The 22,417-nt window shown below is 47.1% G+C and overlaps 2 protein-coding genes across 4 annotated transcripts in view; one reads left to right on the top strand and one right to left on the bottom strand.

Moving 5' to 3' along the window:
- Positions 1-3,915, top strand: part of EGFLAM (EGF like, fibronectin type III and laminin G domains) — a 179,100-nt gene extending 175,185 nt beyond the window's left edge. For both annotated transcript variants that reach the window (XM_044232521.1, XM_044232522.1), the window contains 2 exons: positions 1,815-1,918; positions 2,726-3,915. In XM_044232521.1, coding sequence (XP_044088456.1) covers positions 1,815-1,918; positions 2,726-2,880 — 259 coding nt within the window. In that variant the 3' untranslated portion in view covers positions 2,881-3,915. The remainder of the gene's footprint in view (positions 1-1,814; positions 1,919-2,725) is intronic.
- Positions 3,916-12,908: 8,993 nt separating this feature from the next.
- LIFR (LIF receptor subunit alpha) overlaps positions 12,909-22,417 on the bottom strand; it is an 83,800-nt gene continuing 74,291 nt past the window's right edge. For both annotated transcript variants that reach the window (XM_044232520.1, XM_044232519.1), the window contains exons 18-20: positions 22,260-22,353; positions 20,414-20,492; positions 12,909-20,043 (exon numbers count right to left, since the gene is read on the bottom strand). In XM_044232520.1, the coding sequence (XP_044088455.1) occupies positions 19,420-20,043; positions 20,414-20,492; positions 22,260-22,353 (797 nt within the window). In that variant the 3' untranslated portion in view covers positions 12,909-19,419. The remainder of the gene's footprint in view (positions 20,044-20,413; positions 20,493-22,259; positions 22,354-22,417) is intronic.

Genomic DNA, 22,417 nt, shown 5'->3' with positions numbered 1-22,417 from the left:
CCAGATTTCTATTATTGGGTCTCCCCAAAAAAGGGTAGGGCCAGGAAATTCTGGAAGGTGAACAAGGAGCTAAAAATGGGAAGATTGGTTTTAAAAACTTTACTTAACTTACCTGAGGAGTTAGAACCCAAGCCCCTTTTCTACCTCATCTAGCCGTCACACCGCCCTTTCCCTACCCAGCAGATAATAATGAAAGGCAGTTCCCTGGAGAAAGAGAAGTAAGGTTCTGAGCTGGTGGCACTAGCCAGCCATTACTAAATACTAAATACTAAACACTGGGCAACTGTGTGAAGCTGGGGGCTATGTGCAAGCTCACATGTTGAATATTAAGAACCCCATAAACCCATAATTCTGCCCCCAGTGAGATTCCAGAATGCTGGGAGCCAGGCCTATTCCCCCCAGCAAGGAAAGTAGAAAGTTCACGTGTCCCCCAGGAAAATGGTTGAGCAGATCCCAGCACAGGAAGCCCCACCCAGTCAGCAGAACCCATCCTGCACATAGAGCTTCTAATCTGCTTTGTAGTACTTTTTTACCTTTTTAAAGATTTTATTTATTTTAGAAAGAGAGTGTGCACGCAAGTCAGAGGAGGGGCAGAGGTGTGGCGGGGGGGTAGTGAGTCTCAATGGATGCCCTGCTGAGTGCAGAGTCTCTGGTGGGGCTTGATCTCACAACCCTGAGATCAGGACCTGAGCCAAAATCAAGAGTTGGATGCTTAACCACTGAATCCCCCAGACACCCAGGGCCTTTTCTCTTCACTTAACTGTGAAGTAGGTGTCAGGAGTCACTAGGCATTTGAAAAAGTCTCCGATGTAAAAGACGGATATCAGAACAAGTCAACATAATAAAGCAATTTGATGGAGACAGAGACTTGAATGAAAAAATGATAAAACATATTACTATTGTCAGAGAGATAAGAGAGGCTAGTGAGCCAAGAAACAAGAACATTTTGTTGTAAAATTAAGAATATTAGAAGATCAGTAATGAACTCCTAAAAAAAAGAAAAAGTGTGCATCCTGGGTTGGTACAGCCCACCAAGAGCTGTACAAACAGAGGTGATTTTTTTAACAAGGTCCCTGGGACTAGATAGTTTTAGAAACCAGCTTAGAAAATGGCAAAGCCCTCATCACATATAAACACTTCTACTCCACTGTCCCCAGAGTTACTTTTGGGTGACTCTCTGGGTTCTTTAGAAACTTCTCAGCCAGTCTGTGTCCTTTCCGAGAGTAATCCTCTCTACCTACAAAACCTCCTTCATTGGCTTCCCATTTTGCTTAGAGTAGTGTTCGAACTCACCATGTGTCCCCATGTCCCCACCAGTCCTCCCCTTACGGTTCTGTTCTTTGGCTCCCTTCAGGAGAAATGCTCTTCACCATATGCTTCTGGCCTCTCTCCTCCCACCCCCAGAATTCTCTATGCCCAACCTGCACTAGCCCCATCTTTTCTCTCTTTGGCATCGCCACTTCCTGTTTGCATTACCCTCCTCCTTCACCTGACCACCCCAGCCTTCGAAGCTCACCTCAGATGGGGTCTCCTCTGAAGCTTCCCCTGACCCTCTCTCCTTCTCCTGTGTTCCACAGCATCCTGGCATTTCCCTGCTGTGGAGCCGTGACAAAGTGTTGTCATGTACACTTTGAATTTTTTTGTTTACCTCAGGAAACTCTAAACTCCTGAGGGCCAGGAATTTTTTTTTTCTCTCATTCTTTACGCCTCCATCATTTAGCCTAGTGCCTGGCACAGAGTAGATGGACTTGAGTAGAGTTTTATTGAAATGAATGAATAATTGAATGAAGCTCCAAAAATGGTGGTTTCTACAGGGATGGCCAATCTGGAAAGATAACAGTGGATGACTATGGGGCCAGAACAGGCAAATCGCCCGGCATGATGAGGCAGCTGAACATCAACGGCGCTCTGTATGTGGGTAAGTGACCTCTGACCAAATCTGAATTACGCCCCGGTCTTCTTGCTAGGCCGCCATTTGTCATGGTGGGGTTCCCCCCAAAGAGGTGCACGTCACTGGATCAAACACTTGGAAATTGGGAAGCTTGCCAGATGTTCTGTTCTTCTATTTTCTGAACTTTTGACTCATGGCTGAGGGGGCAGGAAGCACTTGGACGCTGCTGTGCTTTGGGCTGGTCCACCAGGAAAACTGTGCTTTTCTTGTTTATAGAACGAGAACCTGCCCGATATAGCCCCGAGAATTCCCTCTGAGGAAGGAGGATCCTTCTTGCTCCCTCTCCAAATCAGAATGAGTAGTGCTTCTGTAAATAGTTGAGAAACCGCTATTGCAGACAGAGAACCCCGAAAATAGATCTCTACCCCAATGATATTTCCTAAAAGTGAACTTAATTGAAAGCTTTCAGTATCAGTGTGTTTCCTTCGGGCTGAGATGACATCACCTTTAAGCACCTGGTACATTCTCTTGCCGTCACACAACATTTCAAAATTTACCAGGTCCTGTTTGGCTTGACCTGAGTCTGTTGGGTCAGCGGGCCCACGTGAGGCGGGTATTAATAGCCCCTGGTTGGTTGTCAGGTTGACACAAGTCCATCTGCTCCTTCAAGGGTTACTGTTCACTAGACGGATGCTCTGCACTGAGCAGCTGGAGATGCTTGCAGCCTTCACTCACCCTGTCAGCCGAGGGACATCTTGGTCAGTAAATGCTCCAGCTTCCTAGGGAGACCTGCTCCCCTCTGGCTCACCTCATCGCCCTCTTGCTTCCCGGCAGGTGGGATGAAGGAAATCGCTCTGCACACGAACAGGCAATACATGCGGGGCCTCGTGGGCTGCATTTCCCATTTCACCCTGTCTACCGATTACCACGTTTCCCTCGTGGAAGACGCCGTGGATGGAAAAAACATCAACACCTGTGGAGCCAAGTAACACTGCTGGCCTTGCCCAAGGGACACAGCCTTCTGTGCTGAGAATCCCTGAGGCCCTGAGACCCTCCTGATGCCAGCCACAGCGGCACGGGGACCAGGAGTGTGTCTTCTCATCAGGGAGAACGTACCCCCTGATGAGAGACTAGAACGGAGACAGGAGTCCCTGTGTGGCCTTTCCTGCGGACACTCTGTGGGCCAAACCCAACAGAATCCTCTGTGTAAGAAGCGTCGAACTTTGTCCATTGAATGTGTAGCAGCTGCCAGAGATCACACATCAATGCAAATTCCAGAGCCTTCTGCTGTAGCTCAATGACTGTGTTGTGATTCATGGTGCATATAAAAAGAAAGAAAAAAAAATAGAGACCCACAGGGCAGTATTAAAATACTTCCCTCTTTTCCTGATTCATGACACTCTTACTGACCGCAGAATGACTATTTGACCTTGAACTTTTGAATTGCTCACCTTGGCCCTCGAATGAGTAGGATTAATCCCTTCCAGTCCTCAGTGGCTGGGCCAGTGTGCTCTGACTATTCCATGAGAATCAGGAGGAGGGGAGCCTAGGCACGGAGTCCCAGTTATAATGCTGCCCTCCGCCAAAGTTTACCTTTAGTGGGAGACTCCCTACTTTTTATAATGCAAGTCGAAGACAATGGGGCACCATGATTTTGTAGCTGTCTTTTTGTATGTGTATATTTTTATAGCTGCAAATTATCCACACAGTATACTTTTCCAAGTTTGTGCGGACAACACTGAATTCTTTGCACACTTCCTAAAGATATCCCCCCCGGAGAGACTTGTTTGGGCCCCTCGTGGCATCAGTCAGAGTCGGATAGTAAACTTGCGGGGGCAGCGTGGGGAAGCCGACTCTTCTCTTGCAGTAAATGTGGACGACTCAAGGAGATGAACATGAAGCTTCCAAAAAAAGCAGATCAGCAGGCACATGGGTTACAGAGTGGGGGGCCACTGTCTTTTTTGCTTTAAGAGAGGGGGAACGTCTATAGTGAACCTAAATAAAGGAGATGAAGAAGGCTAGAACTCATGTGTTCAGTGTTTTGTTCATTTGGGGGAGTTGTTACTGAGGCTTGCAGAAGCCGTGTCCCCAGGTGGACACCGATATAATTAGGAACTCTAGACATGATCCCTGCGAGTGGCATCTCACAGTTGGTGGGTCTGAGGCCGTTCCGGGGCAGGGGTGTCCTCAGCGTGGTCTGAGCGTCTGGGCAAGAACCCAGGAGGCGGGCTGCTGGCTCCGAGCCCTCGGTGGTGACCCTGCAGACAGCTGGCTCACTGGCAGGTCCCCAGGACGGGACTTACTAAGGGAAAGGTGAGCTGAACACTGTCCCCGAAGAGGAGGGAAATTGGATCCCAATCACAGAAGAGCCTATAATTAGTCCGTCATGACTCAAGTCTGGTGTGTGCAGCCTGCGTTTAGCGAAGACTTTGAGCTTTGGGCGAAGCACCGTGCTAAGCACTTTGAGAATTCTGAAAAATGAACAAGTAAACTAGAGACGGGCTGAAACTCGCGCTTCAGCCTTCTACCTCCTGTCTCTGGGACCTCCGATGACCAGGATCCTCCCTCCCGGAGGAGGAACCACAGCAACGATGGTCATAAGGACGGTGATCGTCACAGCGGCAGTCCTGGTAATTCCTTTGCTCTGCCGGGCGTCAGCTGGGGAGTGCAGTTTGCAGGAAAGCCTCGTGGTAGAAAGTGGGGTGTTTGTTGTCTTTTTTGTTTGTTTTGTTATCTAGTTCAGTTAATCGCAGAGTCGTCCCATTCCCACTAGCATTCAGCTTAGAAAATACAGAGTTATCATACTGTTATATGTATTCCTGTATTCTTCGATCTCCAGCTTACACGGTGTCCTGAACTCTTCATGGACTTTGATGTCTTTGCACAATTCTTTTGTGCTGTTTCCTCAGCCCTGCATATCACATTCCTTAATCCAACATGTCTGTATTCCCTGTCCCCTTCAGGGCATCGATCAGAAGGTTCTGTGTCAGGATGTCTTAGAAAGCGGGTTTTGCCACCTCCCAAACACCCTCACCTCCACACCCCTTCCTTGGAGGCTGCCAGGATCCGTGCTTCCCAAGATAGAGCGGGGCTGCTTTCGTAGCTCAGTCTGAATCCATTGCCTCCAGCCACAAAAAAAACAAAAACAAAAACAAAAACAAAAACCAAACCCCAAACAAATAGAATGTTGCGGTTTTAGCCAAATATGCAGCTGAGCCCAAGCCAGGAGAGTTGTGCTGTAGGAGAGCTACTGCTCCCTGCAGGTGTTTTCTGGACCAAAATGCGATGACTCAGGAACCCGGACCCGGGAGGGGTGTGTTGAAGCTGATGAGAATTGTGGGCCACCTTCCCCCGCTGCGTGGGATGCAGAGGGGTGAGGAAGGGGGACCCCGTGGTGGGCTGGGGGCCAGGGAGATCCTGCTAACATGAGGACAGCAGAGTACAGTGACCCCAGAGGAGCGGTCACTGGGGGCTCAGAGTCAGAGCACATGGAAGGTACATCCCAGCCAGAAGCAGGGCTCTCTCCCACTCGTGGTGGACAAGATCTGGGAGATCTGGGATGGATTTATAGGGGAGGTGGTTGTGGGGGTACCAACGGCATTCTGAAGTGGAGGACTTGGGTCGGGATTCAGGGGTAGGAGATAGAGCTGAGGCGAGCTCGGGCTGGCTGTGTGGGTGCTTTGGGTCCTAAGTCTCTTCTCTACCGCCACAGAAGCCTGCACGCCACGCATCACGGAACGGCAGGAAGGGTGTATTGCTCACAGGCCCCCAGTGGTCAGTGTGGCAGCTCGGCTGATCTCTGCGGGGCTTGACCAGGTGGTTCTTCGGGTCTCCGCTGCACCTGTTCACGTGTGTGGCAGTTGGCTCATTTAGGATGGCCTTGGCTGTGCTCGCTTCGGCAGCACATATACTAAAATAGGATGGCCTTGGCTGGGATGGTGAGCTGACTTGAGCTGCTCCCTGTGGCTCTTACCCTCGTCGTGGGCCCAAGGGATAGGCTGACATGCCCTTGTCACTAGAGAGGAGGGCAAGGAAACTCAAGTCAAGGTGTAAGGCCTTTGACAGCCTACTTTTGGGACTGCACGTCTCTTCTGCCACACCCTGCAGTCGAAGTCCATGGACTGAAGAGAGGAAGAAACAGACTGGGTCTCTGCAGGGGAGAAGAGGTCCCTCAGCAAAGGGCCGGCCATAGCCAGGGTGCAAGATCCGGGCCATTAAGGCCATCGTCCGACACAGCAAGCCATAGGCTGTTGAGAGAGATGCTGTGATCAGTGGGAGGTGGCCCCGCAGGCCACAGTCTTCCGGGGCGGGGGGGTGGCGAGAGGGGGGTCTGTGAGGTAGTCAGTGGCTGCCCGGCCAGGAGGGGCCCAGGGGGCAGCATCTGTCTCTACTCCGGCTGCTCCTGCTGTGTCCTGTGTTTTCTGCCCCTACCTGTTGCCCCATCCTTGGCAGCCATGCTATTACTCTGAGGAGGGGGGCCTAGCAGGGTGACAGGATTTGTGCCCTAGCTTTTGGGAAGCGGCTCTGTTGAGAGAATATTGAAGAACCTGCCTGGGCCCTGGGCTCCCTAGAGAGGTTTGCAAGCCAGGGAGCTCAGAGATTAATGCCATCCCTGTCCTTCCCCGGGAGGGCTGTCAGGAGGCCCGGGTTCCTAAAAACCACCTTTTGTCCACAGGCAGGATCTGAGAAAATCCCTCAGACTTCCGTGTGCCCTAAGCAAAGATGGCTGGTGGGGGGGGGGGTGAGAACCGGGGTGTTCTTGCTGTTCCTATTAAAACTGACTTTCACAACCACAACTTTCCTGTTAGCCTGGTTGCGGGATTTCTCTCAGGAAGGTCTGTGGGGTCTTCTTTGTCCCCACACTGTCCCAGAAGCCCGTGAGTGGCAGCTTGATGATCCCGGCCGTCGGGCACCGCTCCGAACGGCTGCCATGCTCTCCCACCCTCTTCTTTGCTTTTCTTTTCCGGACCCGGTCCCGGTCCAGCCTCCAGGCCTGCGCCAACACAAACAGGCCTCAGGTTGCCGGACGCGAACCGCCCGGGCTTCAGAGGAACGGGCGCTTTCCTTCCAACTTCCCGCCTCGCCTTCCCTTCACCGCCCACCTCATGGCTTCTCCCCCTTGCAAGAGAGCTGCCTCCTCCCTGAGTGGGAGGAAGGATCTCGGAAATGTGCCCGGAGCTGGCCGGCCCAGTGCTTTCCACTTGGAGGAAATGCTGCATTTTTCACCTTTAACCCAGAAAAATATGGTTCTCAGAAAGCTTGTTTTTAGCACGGAGAGTTCCCAAAGGAAGAAGAATTGGGAGGAGGAGCAGCTCCCAACCTCTCTCAGCTCTGACAGCCAAAAAACCCCCGCCCCAGAAGGCTGTTCCTCTTTGGGAGGGGAGGGCCGGGGGGCAGCCTGCAGAGGCCCAGCAGCTGGGGGAAAATCAAGGCAGAGAATTCCCGCTCCAAGTAGAAGGACAATTCATCTTTTAGGAGAGTGGTCTGGACAAAGCATTAGCCACTCCCTGTTCCCTTTATGGCCTCTTTCAGCTCGGGCCCAGCCGCACACACGGTAGCTGCCCTTGCGGCGGGAGGTGGTGGTCGGGGTGTGCCCGGCCCCAGCCCGGACCCTTTGCTGATGGGGCTGTGTGGAGAGCTCGCCACAGGCAGGAACGGCGTCAAGGTCAGAATCCCAAACAAGGGACGTGTGGTGCCTCAGCCCACTCCCGAGTGGCTTAATCCCAAGGTGGAGAGCGTGGGTCACGCAGTGGCCTCATCGCTGGGTGATTCTGCAGCACACATGAGACAGAGAAGGGAAGAAGAAGGGCCCTGCCTCAGCCCAGTGCGGCAGGGGAGCGCGCCGTCTGAAGGCAGGCCCTGAAGCTGGTGGGGCTCGGGGGAGGTGACAGGCTGTGGTCCAGAAGTTCCAGCTCGCAGGTGGCTGTATTCTGGCGACCACCGGGACCGGCCTCAGGGATGGCCCCTGTCAGCCATTGTGCTCCAGCTCCACGTTGACACGTGGAAGCGTAATGACAGCCCTCCTCTGATGACAGCCGGAGCGGTCATCTTCGAGGACAGAAGCTGGCCAGAAAGACCGGGCGACTTGCCGTGGTCCTACCAGGAGGACACAGCCATGACGCTTCCTTGTGGAGCTTTCCTCCCCCTGACCTGGATCTGCAGTTAGCCGCGACCAGCCCAAGGACCCCAGGATTGTTCGGTGCCCTCTGGGCTTCTTCAGGTTGGCTGTCACCAGCAGCACAGGCCTGTGGGTAAGGGGATTTGGGCAGAGGCTGGTACCCAAGTGTCTGATTGCCAGTTTCTCATCAGAGCTCCAAGTCTGCCTTCTTCCAAAGTTCTCTTATCTCAAGGACTCTGGAAGTAGAAACCAGAGACACTTGGTCTGAGTGGGATTCGGGGACCCACGGTATGCGATGAGGTCTGGATTTGAAGTGTTTTCCCTTCTCTCCTTTGCCTTCCCCTCCACAAATAACCTCCAGAACTCAGGGGAATTGTTGTGAAGTATTTCCAAGCAGCAGTGTGCTCCCCTGGGCCCTGGCCTAGCCCCGGCCAAGCCAAGAACTGAGAGCACAGGGCCGGCAGCAGGAAACACTCCCCACCACTCCTCCTCTTCCTGCCTGCCCTTGTGGAGACTTCTTTGGTCCTAGAAAGTGCATGGCTCCCAGAGCACTTGTCTTTTCCTGGAAGGACGTGAGAGGAACACTGTGTCTCAGTCTTTGGCATGAGGGGGCTGCTTTCTAGCTGTCTTTGTCTCACTGACCTATTTAAGATCCAAGAGGTTTACAAAGACAGAAATTTCTAGCACGCGGTATGACCTCCCCCAGTGTCCCAGCTGCCCACCTCCAAGCAAGGGCCCAGCCTGGGGCTACGGCCTCCTGGGACAGCCCGGTGATGGGGCTGCAGCTCTGAATTAGCTAGAAGACGACATCTGCTATGTTCCCGCACAGGGAGTCAAAGACTCCTAGGATAAAGGGACTTCTATTCCCAGAGAGCATCAAAATATTTCAAAATCCCTGTGACAGTTCCTGAAAGTCCTGTTTCCCTTGGGTGCAAAGATCCTTACCAATGCCTAAGGGCTCAGGACGGAGTTTGGCGGTTGGTGTGGGTTCCCTGAGGACCAGGGGAACCTGAGCCAGGCAGCTGCCTTTTCCAGTGACCACCCATTGTGAGCCCTGAGCGGTCCCTACTCCGAGCTTGCTGGCCACCCCATCATCTCAGAGGAAGTAGCATGTGAGCAGCAGAACTCTGCATTAGGCTGGAGTCTTCATTAGTCAGTTGGTAGGAAAAGACGACGTTTTATGGCACAGAGAAGTTGCGTGCTCAAGGGAGTGCTTGAGTAGAGGGAGCCAGTGGCTCCTGGTGCCAAGCTTGAGCGCTGGGTTTTTAGTCCCAACCAAACCAACCCCAAACATCTTTGCCTGGCTTTCAAAGTCATCCACTGTTTAATGATAACTATCAGCTGTTTTATAAATGAATAAACGAAGGAATTCAGTAAAGAATAGGAAATTTAAATAACTTATCCATACACAGAGTGTTATAGATCCAGGAAAGAGCAATGCCCTATAAATATTGGCATGAAAAGATTTTCAAGGTACATCAAATAAAAGAATCAGGTTTGAAAACAGAATATACAGTATAACCCTCATACATGTGCACACATACATATGGAAATGTGTAAACATTTAGATACATACATAGAGAAAAATTGAAAGGGTAGAGGAAAAGTGTTAAAAACAGCTAAATAGGGACGCCTGGGTGGCGCAGTTGGTTAAATGACTGCCTCCGGCTCAGGGCGTGATCCTGGAGTCCCGGGATCGAGTCCCACATCAGGCTCCCAGCTCCATGGGGAGTCTGCTTCGCTCTCTGACCTTCTCCTCGCTCATTCTCTCTCTCACTGTCTCTCTCTCAAATAAATAAAATAAAATCTTAAAAAAAAAAAAAAAACAGCTAAATATAAGAAAACAGGGTGCTCTTTTTCCTTTTATTTTCTAGCTTTTCTTGAGCGAGCCTGGAGTGAATACCGTTTTGTTCACTCAGAATATCGCCCCTCTTCTTTTGGGGGACTGGTCATCCTCTGACTCCGAACGTGTAGTTTTGCCTGTGGACAGAACCTCTTTCGGGTCACGTGACCGCGCCCCCCTCCGCCATGGACACGTGACCCAGGCCACGCCCACCAGAGTCCTCCTCGCTAGGCGCTTGGAGGAAGCGCACCCTCCTCTCCCCGACCGAAAGGCTGTTAAGCTTGGAGGAGCCTGGCACCCCAGGCCCGGCTCTGTGGGGGCTCCCCGACCTGAGAGAAGAACGTTTGGGATGTGGAGAAGAGATGTGTTAGCCCCTGGGTGGAGCGGGGGGCTACCGGGGGGCCTGTGGAACCTACCAGGACTTCCCTACGCCACCGAGGCCATGTCTGAGAGGGGAGGCCAGGCTTGTCTTCTGGAGAAGCAGATCTGCAACTGCGGGGAGGAGAGGTGGCGGCGGAAATGGATGACTGAGTCGGGCAGATGGTCCCTGGGAGGGATAGAGAAGCCAACCCAGAGAGAAAAACACAAATTTCGGGAGGGAGGACTTGCAGGTGTTGGCGGACGGTGGGTAGGAGGAGGGCTGTCACCTGTGGTCGCTTCCATAAAGCCTATTTGTCCTTTATCTGCGGCCGTCAGAGAGACAGGAGGATGAAGGCAAGTGTCTGTGAAGGAGAGCAAAGGGTGAGGGCAGGCAGCAAAGACTGGAGCGCCTCGGGTGAGCGAGGTCTACCCGAGCCGACCTGGGAAGGAGCTGCTCCTGCCACCCAGGGGCCTCCGTTCCTTGTGTGAGGCACGCGGGTGCAGGGCGATCCCTTGTCTTCCCACGGCTGGAGACCAGAGCCCAGGCGGATCACCTCTCCGTTCGATGATGTAGTTCTATCCAGGAGACACATTAAGCCATGTTTTGGCTGATCAAGGCTGATCAAGGACACATTAAGCCATGTTTTGGCTTATTTCAAGATACGTACCAAGCCCTTGTCCTGTGGTTGGCACTATGCCGAGCTCTGTGTCTCTGTATAGCGACAATCAAGCTGCCCTTCCATTTCTGCATCAAAGAAAGCATCAGAATCGTGCTCAGTGCTTGGAGGGGTGGGGGCTGCACAGAAATGGGGGGCACGGAGAGATGGGGGTGCTGAGACAATGGGAAGAGACTTCTCTGTGCCAGTCATGCTTAGCCTGAGACGTGAGGATGGAGAAAGGTTACCCGACTGAAGAGGGGTCGCGTCCGGCATTTAAGCAGGGGGAGACAGGTCTCGGTAGGCCTCTTGCCATGTAACACCCCTCTGGGTAACCGGGGGCTGTGACCTCAGGGGCATCCAAACCAAGTTTAAGGTATATACACCTTTAAGGTGCTAGTCAGAAAGTCAGAGGCATTCGTGAGGTTTCTGGAGGGACAGAGGCACGGGTGACAATCCCACATCTACCTGTTGGGAGCGTGGCCTGGAGTCCAATTTTCTGTTCCCCTTGGTGGCTCCTTTCCTTTCCTGGGGCGGCGGATCGGGTCTCCTGTGAGGCCAGGCCCATTTGGGAAAGGTGTGTGTTGGGAACCGGGCGACGTGGCCTCTGGGATCAGGACCCCCCCCCCCCCAGGACTCACCCTCATCAGGACCCCCCCCAGGACTCACCCCCCAGGTGAGTGCGGGTGTGTGCCAGCACCTTGGGGGCAGGAAGCAGGTGGTCTGGCTCCAGCCCAGGAAAGCTGTCAGCAGCGGTGAAGAGGGTGAAGACGTCTCCAGGGCGGTGAGAAAGCTGGCTGGGGCCCTTGGCACAGGTGGTGGTGGTGGGGGGCAGATTTCCATCTGAGCTGGACCCTCAGACTCGCTCTCACCGTCAGGAGTTGTGAGATGTCTGAGCAGCTCACTATGATCCACTTGTACTCAATTTAACATGATTTCACTTCCGGGTTTTTATCAAAACCATCCTCAAAAGTTTTTGTCTCTGTCATCCAAGACTAATCACTCTGGGATAAAATCTGGTCCAATTCAATCCCAAATCAATTGAAGACATCTTTGTTAAATCAACTTTACTGGTTCTCGGACACTGAATAAATACTTTTAATTCCATTTTTCTGTTAGTCACTCAGGGGAAGGGTAATGGATCAAATTTATAGACCATTCAAAATGAATTGTTACACAGCTCTTTTGTAAAGAACTTGAGATTCTAAGAGTTTTAGTGATGTTGAATACTATACATTAAAGAAAAAAATCCATATAGCTCTAGTTTTCTTTCCCCTAATACTTATACCATTACTCTGACCTTTTCAAAGTTCCTGGGGTGCATGATGCTAATATATTTTGGCTCAAGAATCCACCATCTGGGAAACTAATTATGCACGGACATCTCCCTGAAGGACAGACCATATATATGTATGCACTCTTCTAGGACTTAAATACGAACATCTGTTTTACAACTAATTCTAAATTGGTCTATGGTTTCTTCAGGTTAAATTGTAGCCATTCATATTTTAGTTGTGACTCTGGGTAAAGCACAGGCTACAGAGGCCTTGAAGATTTCATTTCTCCCCTTATGATATGCTACTTAAGATCACTTCATACTTTCTGAAATTACTGAGATTTTTTGCTGAACCAATGACAGTATTTCCAAATTCAGTGCCTCGAAATTAAACTGATTTTGCTATTATTCCCAGAATCTCCAGAAATGTTTAGGTTGTCTTCAGAGTTTAAAAAAAAAAAATTAAAAACCATACTTTTAGGGCCAGTATTCATTTTTTGTTTCATAAAGATGTTGGATTTCCACTTTTTGATTATTTTTATACTAACTTCCCTAGGACACGGAATATAGATTTAGTGGAACATACGGAAGATTATGTCAAGGGCATACCAATGTATTAAAATGTTAAAAATTTAGTTAGAGCTCTGTGTGACTGCTTCATAAACCAGTGTAATTCTTTTGGGAATTAATAAAAGTATTAGCTTTTCCCTAAGTGTTTAAAACAGGAGAAAAAAACAAAACAGCAATGTCCAAATCCACCAGTGTAAGTTGTAAGAAAATATATTTATTTTTCCATGACAATACTATGATAAAACTGTTAAATACATGCATTTTAAAAACAAACATAAGTAACATCTTTAGAGTTAACAGCCAAGCATACTAGTTTTATGTTTAAGGTGTCTTAGTAATAGGTTACTTATATTCTATGTTCTTGATATAACCATGTTCTCCAAAAGATATGGCAACTAAATTCTGAAATTATACGAGGATATAAAATATTCAAAATTTTCCTTCTAACACCAACATAATCTCCCCAGTTTTCACAAGGTGGAAAATACTTCAGTTGTCATCTCTGTTAAGTGGAGTTATTTTATTCCATTAAACTCGAAATTCTGTGAATCACACCAATATATAGTTTGGTGCCTCTACCTGTGTATTTAAAGGTTTCCTTATACGAATAAGCATAATTTTAGGTACAGAACATCACAGAAGATAATTCGGGTTAAAAAAAAAAGTCTAGTGGTAACATTCCAAGAAATGAAAACGGGACCGGTTTTGGATGTGCGGCTTCTCCCTATCTTTCAGCTACATTTGCACACACCTGACCAAACAAAAAGTTAGTAAACAGTTACTAGTATTTATAAAAAAAAAAAAAAGAAAGAAAATATTTAACATGTAACAACCCCTTTAAAAAGACACTCATTCTACAGACAACCTTATAAAAGACAAAACTTCTATCTGTTCACAGTATGTGTATTTTGTAAACAGTAATTCACTATAATGCAATTTTGAGAGTAAAAAAATGGCGATTTCCTAAACTCTGACTTAGGGCCGACTAATGAGAGAGAAGAGAGGGCAACACGTCCCTTTGGAATAGTGGGGAATTTTTCAATGATTTTCAACCTTTGGATACTTGTAAGGTGGTACCATCTGAAATTTCGGATGTCTTTCTATCCAGGCCAATCTTTTTCAAGCAATTTTAAACTGAAATTTACTTAAGAAAAAGCCATGCTCCTTTTTTGAGAAAATAATAGGAAAGCACAAATGCCAAGGTCGGATAGAATACCTACTCTTTCCCAACAACAAACAGAGTAAGGGTTTTTTACTGTGTTTTGTCTTCAACTATTCATAACATATTCACCTTTCTCCAAAACATTATGTTGGAAGGAAAAAATTAAATAGAAGGGTGTATCATAAATAATGGGAAAAAGTTTTGGAATCCAACTGGGGGCCAAGTATTTGAAACTTTTTTTTTTTTTAATGAAAATCACTATCAAATCATTATCAAATCAGTAACAAAATATTGTTTTCTGTGTTCAATTTGACTGTTAGGTTTAACAGTATTTTGGCAACTGATCATAACAATCAACTTGTCCATGTTTCAATGCAAATTGTACTACCACCTAGAAATCTTTCTGAAATGGAATGTTTAGGAGGAGTAGTAAAGTTCAGAAATTGGAAATTACCTACTTTTTAAATGGAATAATTCTGAAAGGAAGTATATTTTCAATGTGTAAGGAAATTCTAAACATTTAAATAAGCCATTCAACCAAGTATACAAAGTATTTTTGGCTTAAGGGCAACGTAAGTTCTGCTGCTGTTTGGGTTTTTAAAGTTCTGATTAGTTATTACAAAGGAAATCTTAAGGATATATAGTAAGTGTAATACAAATTAGTTTCCTTATCAGTGAAATATTAATTTTCCCCATCAAATCTTTGAGTTTTTAGGGTAGTCAGTTATAGCAATCAAAAAGTAATATTAAGTTATTACTGTTTTGTATTTGGTTAATATTTAATCAGTGATAGCTTACTTGAGATTTTGAATGTTTCTGTAGTTCAACTAGGCACCTGTAATGAAGAAGACATGCAGAAGGCTTCCCTCTTAATTTTCATAAAAATGTTGCACAGTTAGAATTTATCTTCCACAGGTAAATTCTGTAACTTGGGACACTTATAATCCCAAAATACTAACTTTCTTAATACAGGGAGAAACAAGCACTAATCATGGTTAAGGATAACAGAAACCTGTCATAACTCAGTATTGTAATTTTGAGAATTTGAATATATTTAGGTCAAATCACAGCCTGTGCAATTTTACCACACACAATAAAGCCTGCACTATCAGTTCACTGAGTGTTCTTAATCCTCCATACAGGTACTAAAAATAGCTCATTTGCATTGTAACTGGCATGAATGTGACCGCGTAATAGTTAAGACAAAGGCACAAATTGAAAAAGAAAACTCTCACCACACTGTCAGAATAAGAGGTTTAAATATTAGCCTTGGTACATAACCCACAAAGACCTAAGTGGACCAAATTTAAACCCAGTGATTTCCTAATGATTCTCTAAGGTCTTGTCTAAAGGATGCATTCCCAGTAAGTTTAGAAAATCATTTTCTTCTATGAAATATTTTCTTCTGGATCTGAAAGGTAGGATGGGCATTGGTCCCTTGTGATTTTGTTTCAGCGGGAAATAACCAGTTTAAAATAAATGCTTTGAAGAAATGGTTTATCAAGTGAATGCATGAGTCCTTATAGTTAAGCTCACACATCGATGTCTGGTTGGTTTGCTAGAACAATGCTGGTTGGTACAGACACATCCCAAGTTTTGTACACATTAAATAAAATGTTGCTGTGGATCCTCACGATGAGGGAGGAGTAAAAATCTAGTGACGTTTTTGCTGGAGTCTCTCCCAAGTTCTCACCCAAACTGGAGCTACTTCTTGAGTAGATTCAATCTTTTCAGTCAGTAATCTCAGCTCTACACAGGCTAGATGCTAGTATAAAGCATCCCTTGTGAAAACTGCACATTCTGGAATGGGACTCAGTCAATAAACACTCACTCTCTGAATTTCCACCATGTACCTAGCTGTCTTTGGAATTAGCTAATGATCTCACATCTGACTTCTGCGATGCCTAATATTAGACTTTCAAGAAAAAAAGGGCATTTTATAAAAGGTATGCAAACTTTAAATGGTTGAAAACAGAAAATAATAAAAATTACTTTAAACAGAAAAAAAGAGCCTTATCAGATTATGTGCCTGAGCAGTCAAAAAAATCTGAGATAACATGTGCATTTTGGTATGTTAGGGAGTACTTTAAGAAATACTATAAAACTGATTTCAAATTCCTTTTGAAAGAAAATATTCCCTAGTCTCCTTCACTAACCTACATCTGATTATTCAGAGAGGGCTGTCATGTTCTTTATACATGGTCTGTATGAAGACAATGAAGAAATTACAGGACTAATGATTTCCCACAAGAATACCAAGCTGCCTCAAGTTTTAACAATGGGACTTTGACCACAGTTTCCGAGTGCGATAGTACCAGACGTTCTAAAAGCAGTCCTTCAGATCATGAGCCATGAAGTAATGCTGCTATGGGAAATAGGGCTGATCCTTTCGCCCTTAACTTTTCCGTGAATGGCTACTTCAGGGTCTAAGCTGTTGGAACACAGCACCTCTGTCACCCAAGCACGTGAACACACAACTATCCAGATACCCAGGGCCACAATCTCAAATCCAGGCTTCTGTCGTTCAACACACAGAGGACTTCAACTGTATCTGGGTACTAATCCATGCACACGTAATGCACAAGCTCTACCTAATGTCAGAATTCTAGCTAAGTCTTCTAAGAGGATTTTTATAGTACTGTTTGTCTAGGAGGGCCACTCACAAGAGAAGTACAGTCATAATCACCACCAGAATCTCCATTTCCCACAAGGGAAGCTTGATCTGAAACCGGTTTGTAAGTGAACTGGCTTATCCGAGACAGGAAAATGTGTCCTGAGACAGACTACAATTCAACAGACATGGCGAGGCATAGATGAGTCCAGATACTTAGGAGTTTTCTAACCAATGACTAGGCTTTAGTTGAGGAAAGGGGCATCTATCTCCCCATTTCTCTGCCAGTTGGGAAGAGCTGAAGGGAACACATCTAACCTCCCCTTCCAACTAGCCTTTAGTTTCCCCTCCCCCAGGCAGAGGAGCTAAAATGACTGGACAGAGCATGACCAACTCCGACTGCTTTTCACATTCGAGTACGGTCCTGGCGTTGACAAACAGTGCACATTTACCCAGGGTCTCCAGTGCCACCAACAACTGGATATGTGACAAAGGGCAGTGTCTTCTCTCCCTGTGTTAAGGCCTCCCCCACATGCCCAGGTAGGGTGGGGAACGGGGGTGGGGAGGGAGGTAATGACTTCGGATTTGCACAGTGGGTCTAGCGGTCTTCAATTCAGTGGGGAAGGACAAGCAATCTGCTTTGTAAGACCTAAACCACATATTTCCAGGTATACAGCAAGTTATAAGGGGCTTGCCCAGACTAACAGTGTTGTTGTGCTTCCCATTCACCAAGTGAGGATCACGGTGTACGAACTCCAGGGGCAGGGAAGCAGCACTCCGACCCTTTTTCATGCAGGAGAGACACTGAGTCTTGGAGAGAAAGGACTCAAGAGCCCAGTGATATTCACCATAAGCCAAACAAATGAGTCATTCTGTAGGTTAGAAAGGGCACTGGAACCAGAGCTACAATGCAATATATACTGATGACAGAGATCCAATCCTCTCTTCTAGACCTTTCCCATTCTCGGTTTAGTGTAGCTCAGACCCACCAACTTCTACTCTAGCCAACACTTATCCTCAAGAGATAAAGTACGGGATCCACTGGTTTCAAGGGGGAACGAGGCAGGAGCCTGGGGCAAGAGGGGAGAGAAATGACAAGCTTCAGCAGGAATGCAGGGAACCCCAGGTCTGAGCACCTGGGGGTGCAGGCTGAGGACAGAAGCCCGAGAGGAAAAAGGAGAGCAGCAAACTGTCAGGGACGGATCTGGTTTGAGATATTTTTCATTGCTGAAAATCTCTAGGAGCCATTACATGGTTTTAACGTCTACCAAGTGTGAACATAATTAGTTCAGTTTCTATTTCATTCCACGTGTCCATATATCATGAAGCTCAAGAATTTAGGTGAATTCTAGCAACTAAAATCAGGATTCAGAGAGTACCCAAATGGATTTTGGCCCTTGTCGCCTTGTGGCTTTTTTCCGTGACGTGGTTTTTATAAAGAAACATGAGGACCTAGGACAAAAGGATAACCAATCCATTATCATCACAGAACCTCAGAGGATTAAAAAACAAAACAAAACAAGCACATCTTGATGTATTCAGGTATTTCAATTTTCTGATACTTTGCCTTAACTACCAAAAAATAAAATATCCATGGGGGTAGGGAAAATGTGTAAGATACACTTTTTAGTTTTTCATTCTGCTTTTAAAAAACCACGTTCACTCTAGACATCACTTAGGAAAAGCAAGGACAGGCAGAGGCAGCTGTGAAGATACATGGTCACAGACAGCTCACAAAGCTGACACGGGTACACCCGCCGATTCAAACAGACCTGGCCACAGTCCATACGCCATAGCCCTTGAGGAACGGTCCATGGAGGAGGCATCACCTTCGAAGTTTTAGATTTAAAAATTTGAAGACTGGGTTTAAACAGTCTAGACTGATGATCATTTCAAAAGGCAAAACTGCCAAAATGCCTGATCAAAAGGAACCTTCGCTATGACGTGTCAAAGGTCACCACTGCCCGGTGTCCTGGGGAGGCACTGAAGCTAGTCGGAACCGTACAGCTAGTGCAGCGAGCGTCTGCGCAGGCTTCCCCTCAAACAATCACTGCAATTCTGTTTCTCAGTAATGTTGGATTTGCTCCTGAAACACGGTCACTGTGTCATAAGAAAACCAATTTTAAAAAAACCTCAGGTCTCCAGGCTTAGAAATTTCGGTCTTAAATGTCAGCGCAACCAAATGCAATAAAGGAAGTTCGCATGCAAGCTACGGGGTAAGGAAAAGATTTCCAAAACCTCCCAAAGCAAAGACAACATGATTGTAATTTGGGCTGGTCAGTGTCATGCTCATTTTCAAAGTTTGTACCCCTGAGAAAACTGTCTGAAAACCATTATACAGTAGGCACAGAATCAGCATACTTTGTATCAAATGAAACACTACATAGCAGTCACTGCATCAGAAATTATATTAATTTTTTGTAAATGCTGTGGACAGAGGAGACTCATGTTCAAAGTTCTGAAATCTGTGCTTGGTTTTCATCTAGAATGGAGCAAGTGTCAGGCTAATAAACATCATCTGGTACTCTGACGTCTTTCTCCCGTGCCTGTGAATCGGCTTGCAATTCCACAGCATCCGTATGAGAAAACCACTAGCAGAACAGAGCACGCGGCTGGGGGGCTTGTTTTGCATGTGCGGACTGGACAGTATCCGCCAGGAAGTGCTTCCTGAAGGGAGAGCCCGTGGGAACTCTCTGGCTCCGATCACGGATCGCTCCAAGACTTGAGCTGCATGGACCGAATCCGTGAGTGACTCTACTTGGGCTGTAACTACACTGAAAGCACAGGGACGCTTGGAGTGTGACTTGCTGCGACAAGATCCCCCTCGCCAAGAGTACTTCACAGGATCCCTCCAAGATGCCCAGTGCTGGCCCGGGAGCGCCAGAACGGAGAGCTTACTGAGATGGCAGACTGAAGTGACGCGGTGACTCTGTTAGTCATTGGGTTTGTTCTGAAAAAAGTTTGTGAAAGACCACCCTCCCCCATTCGATTTCGGGGAGTCTTCGTCTTTAGGAGGGATCAAAAACTGCCGGGAGTTAATGGAGCAGGGGCTTCCGAAAGAGACCATTTCACTGGTGCTGTCTGTGGACCTGGGAGAGTCTGGAGACACTAGGTGCCAAGTATTGACATTTGCCTGAGGTCTGTAACCGGCAGTTTTATCTAAGTCGTCCTCCGCACCCAGGTCTTCCCCAGTAGCAGGGACCGGCAGGTGCATCTGGGGCTTATAGCCAGCGCCCCCGACAGGGTCACTGTCTTGATCTTCCTCTGGTTTCGCCTGAGGCTGGTACATAGACTGGATATCGATGTACACGACCTGAGAGGTCCCTCCGGCCTCCTCTGCACCCGGCTGCGCCGTTTCCTCCTCAATGACAGGGGGGCAGTAGGACACGACCACGTGGTTCTCGGCATCTGTATCACAGCTCTCCTCCCGCCGCTCCGCTACCGGAGAGATTATTTCCGTGTCTTCTATTTTCGGAACCACTGATCGAGTTTCCAGAACCTCAACATTATTTGGGGTACAAGGATTCATTTCCAATGTTTTGAGAGCATTGTTTCCCTAGAAATAAATGATAATGGTAAGGCAATGATTAAGAGGGGCCCGGGAAGCTGCTGCAGTGCCCTTCCTACAAAAAGGGGCATTATCTCGGTTATGTTCCTCCTGGCTACTTAGGGAAATAGGTCTCTGCTGTTCTGTACTGCATAGGAGAATAAAGGTACTGTTTTACATATCAATATGTTCCCGGCTATTCATAGCAGTAGCAAAAACACATATTAACATGCATCAGCGCAGAAGTTCAGCAGATGTCCAAGACGCCCTCTGCTCAACACATTTTCTGCTGGGTGCACATCTGCATGCTACAAACGTCTCACAAAAGACTAAAAAAAGCAGCCCGTACTGACAAATAAATGAAAGAAAAGAGGATTACCTCACAGACACTCTTCTGAAACTGCAGAGCTTTACAATTCTCTGGATTTGGAATATCAGGGTAGAAGGTTTCTTTGATCCTTTAAATAAAGATGATTAAGTGCATTTAACAATTAGGATTATCAGACCACAAGTAAGTTAGCAAACCCCTGGGCTTATTTTGACATTTCACAGGATGCTTCAGTGAACATCTGAGACAGCAAAACCGCATCAAAGGTGCGCTCGCTCATGAAGCTCCTGTCTGAAAACCACAAGCAGTACTTCTGTTTCTAGAACTACAGTATCTTACGGATCTTAAGAAAGTGGAAAAGCAAAGGATTCAAACGGTGACTGTGCTCTTAGGTCAAAAGTACAACACAGGCACCGCTTGTGTGACTCAATGGCTACAGTGCAAGTGGGATCACACACCATCTGGTTGTTGGGGAGCGTTATCTGCACGAAGCAGTTCCCCACGTAACAAGGTCTGCACTCTGGGGGGAAAAGGCTACTAATCATGACCAAAAATGAAATGCAAACAAAAAGGAGACTGGCTCGGAGCTGTGTCATATATATACACCTGTTAAAAAGTTTGGTATTTGACATTACCGCAGAAAAAAACAAAACGAAACTTTATTAATCTAAAATGCCCTAGCTTCTAAACTCTCATTTTACCTTTTGTATTCAAATCTTTTTAAAATGTGATTTTTGGTAATGAGAATATGGTCACCACAACACTGTGTTCTATACAGCTCTAAACTATTACTATGTTAACTCGTAAGCCAGGATTACTAGAACACATTCCCTTCTTTATCATAAAGGATGGCATTTTTTTTTTCAAAATATTTATTTGACAGACAGACATCGCAAGCAGGCAGAGAGGCAGGCAGAGAGAGAGGAGGAAGCAGCCTCCCTGCTGAGCAAAGAGCCCGATGTGGGACTCGATCCCAGGACCCTGGGATCATGACCTGAGCCGAAGGCAGAGGCTTTAAACCCACTGAGCCACCCAGGTGTCCCAAGGACGGCATTTTTAATACCAGGGAGGGCCGTCTATGCTGAACCCCGTCATCTGCCCCAAGCCCCGCCCAGGACGCCTCCTGCCAGCTGACCCTGAGTCCCCGCTCACCTCCTCACCTCCTCTCCCCTCCCCTCCCCTCCTGCCTCTCTAGCTTCACTCAGACACCCAGTTCTTCTCACTGCCTCCTGATGACCAAGTTCTTTCCGGTTTCTGGGCCCTCACAGGATTCTTCTCTCCTCCCGGCATACTCTTTCTCCTTACCCTGTGGGACTCTGCTCAGCTGGAACTCCCCGTGGGAAGTCGTGGCTGACCACCTCCAGTGACGTGGTTGCCCCGTTATCCCCCTCATGGTACCCCGTGACCTTCCCAGTACACACGTACTTGATAAGCATGGATGATTATGGGTTTGAGGTCTCCCTTTCCCCACTGGGCTCTACGTCTGTAAGGATCACGCTTCTTTAGTTCCCCACTGTTATCACTCTTCATGTGGGAGGAGGCATTCATATTTGCCAAATATATGAGTAAATGACAGTATTTTCTAAATAGGTCACCATCACAAGTGTGATCTAATCATTAATCCCACATACAGCTATTGTCGTATCTACACCTATACGTATGTTTAGTGCAACTATTATTTAAATCATTAGTAAACAGTTAAGAGGAAGTTTACCTTTTATATTATTACTTTAAAAACCTTTCAGTAATTCTTGCTTAATATTAAATCCAGTATTAATTCAGACTAAACTAACATTTTTTACCAACCAGTTTCAACCAAGTACTTATTTCTTAACACATGAACTGAATTACCACGCTCTTCAGAAACAACAGCAAGCAGAAATGCAGGTACCATTACCATTCTCGTTTCCGATAGCAAAGGATGCTCGTGACCACTCCCACGATGACAGCCACGGCCACTGGGATGAGAATGGCGATTATTAACCCCACAGCTGAAAAAAGAATATTGGATATATTCAAATCACCACTTTAAGCAGGACGCATAGAAGACATAAT

Source organism: Neovison vison, chromosome 1 (assembly GCF_020171115.1).
Source record: "Neovison vison isolate M4711 chromosome 1, ASM_NN_V1, whole genome shotgun sequence".
NCBI classification, from domain to species: Eukaryota; Metazoa; Chordata; class Mammalia; order Carnivora; family Mustelidae; genus Neogale; species Neogale vison.
Note: the sequence above shows the minus strand (reverse complement) of the source record. Positions and strands in the feature narration are given on the sequence as shown.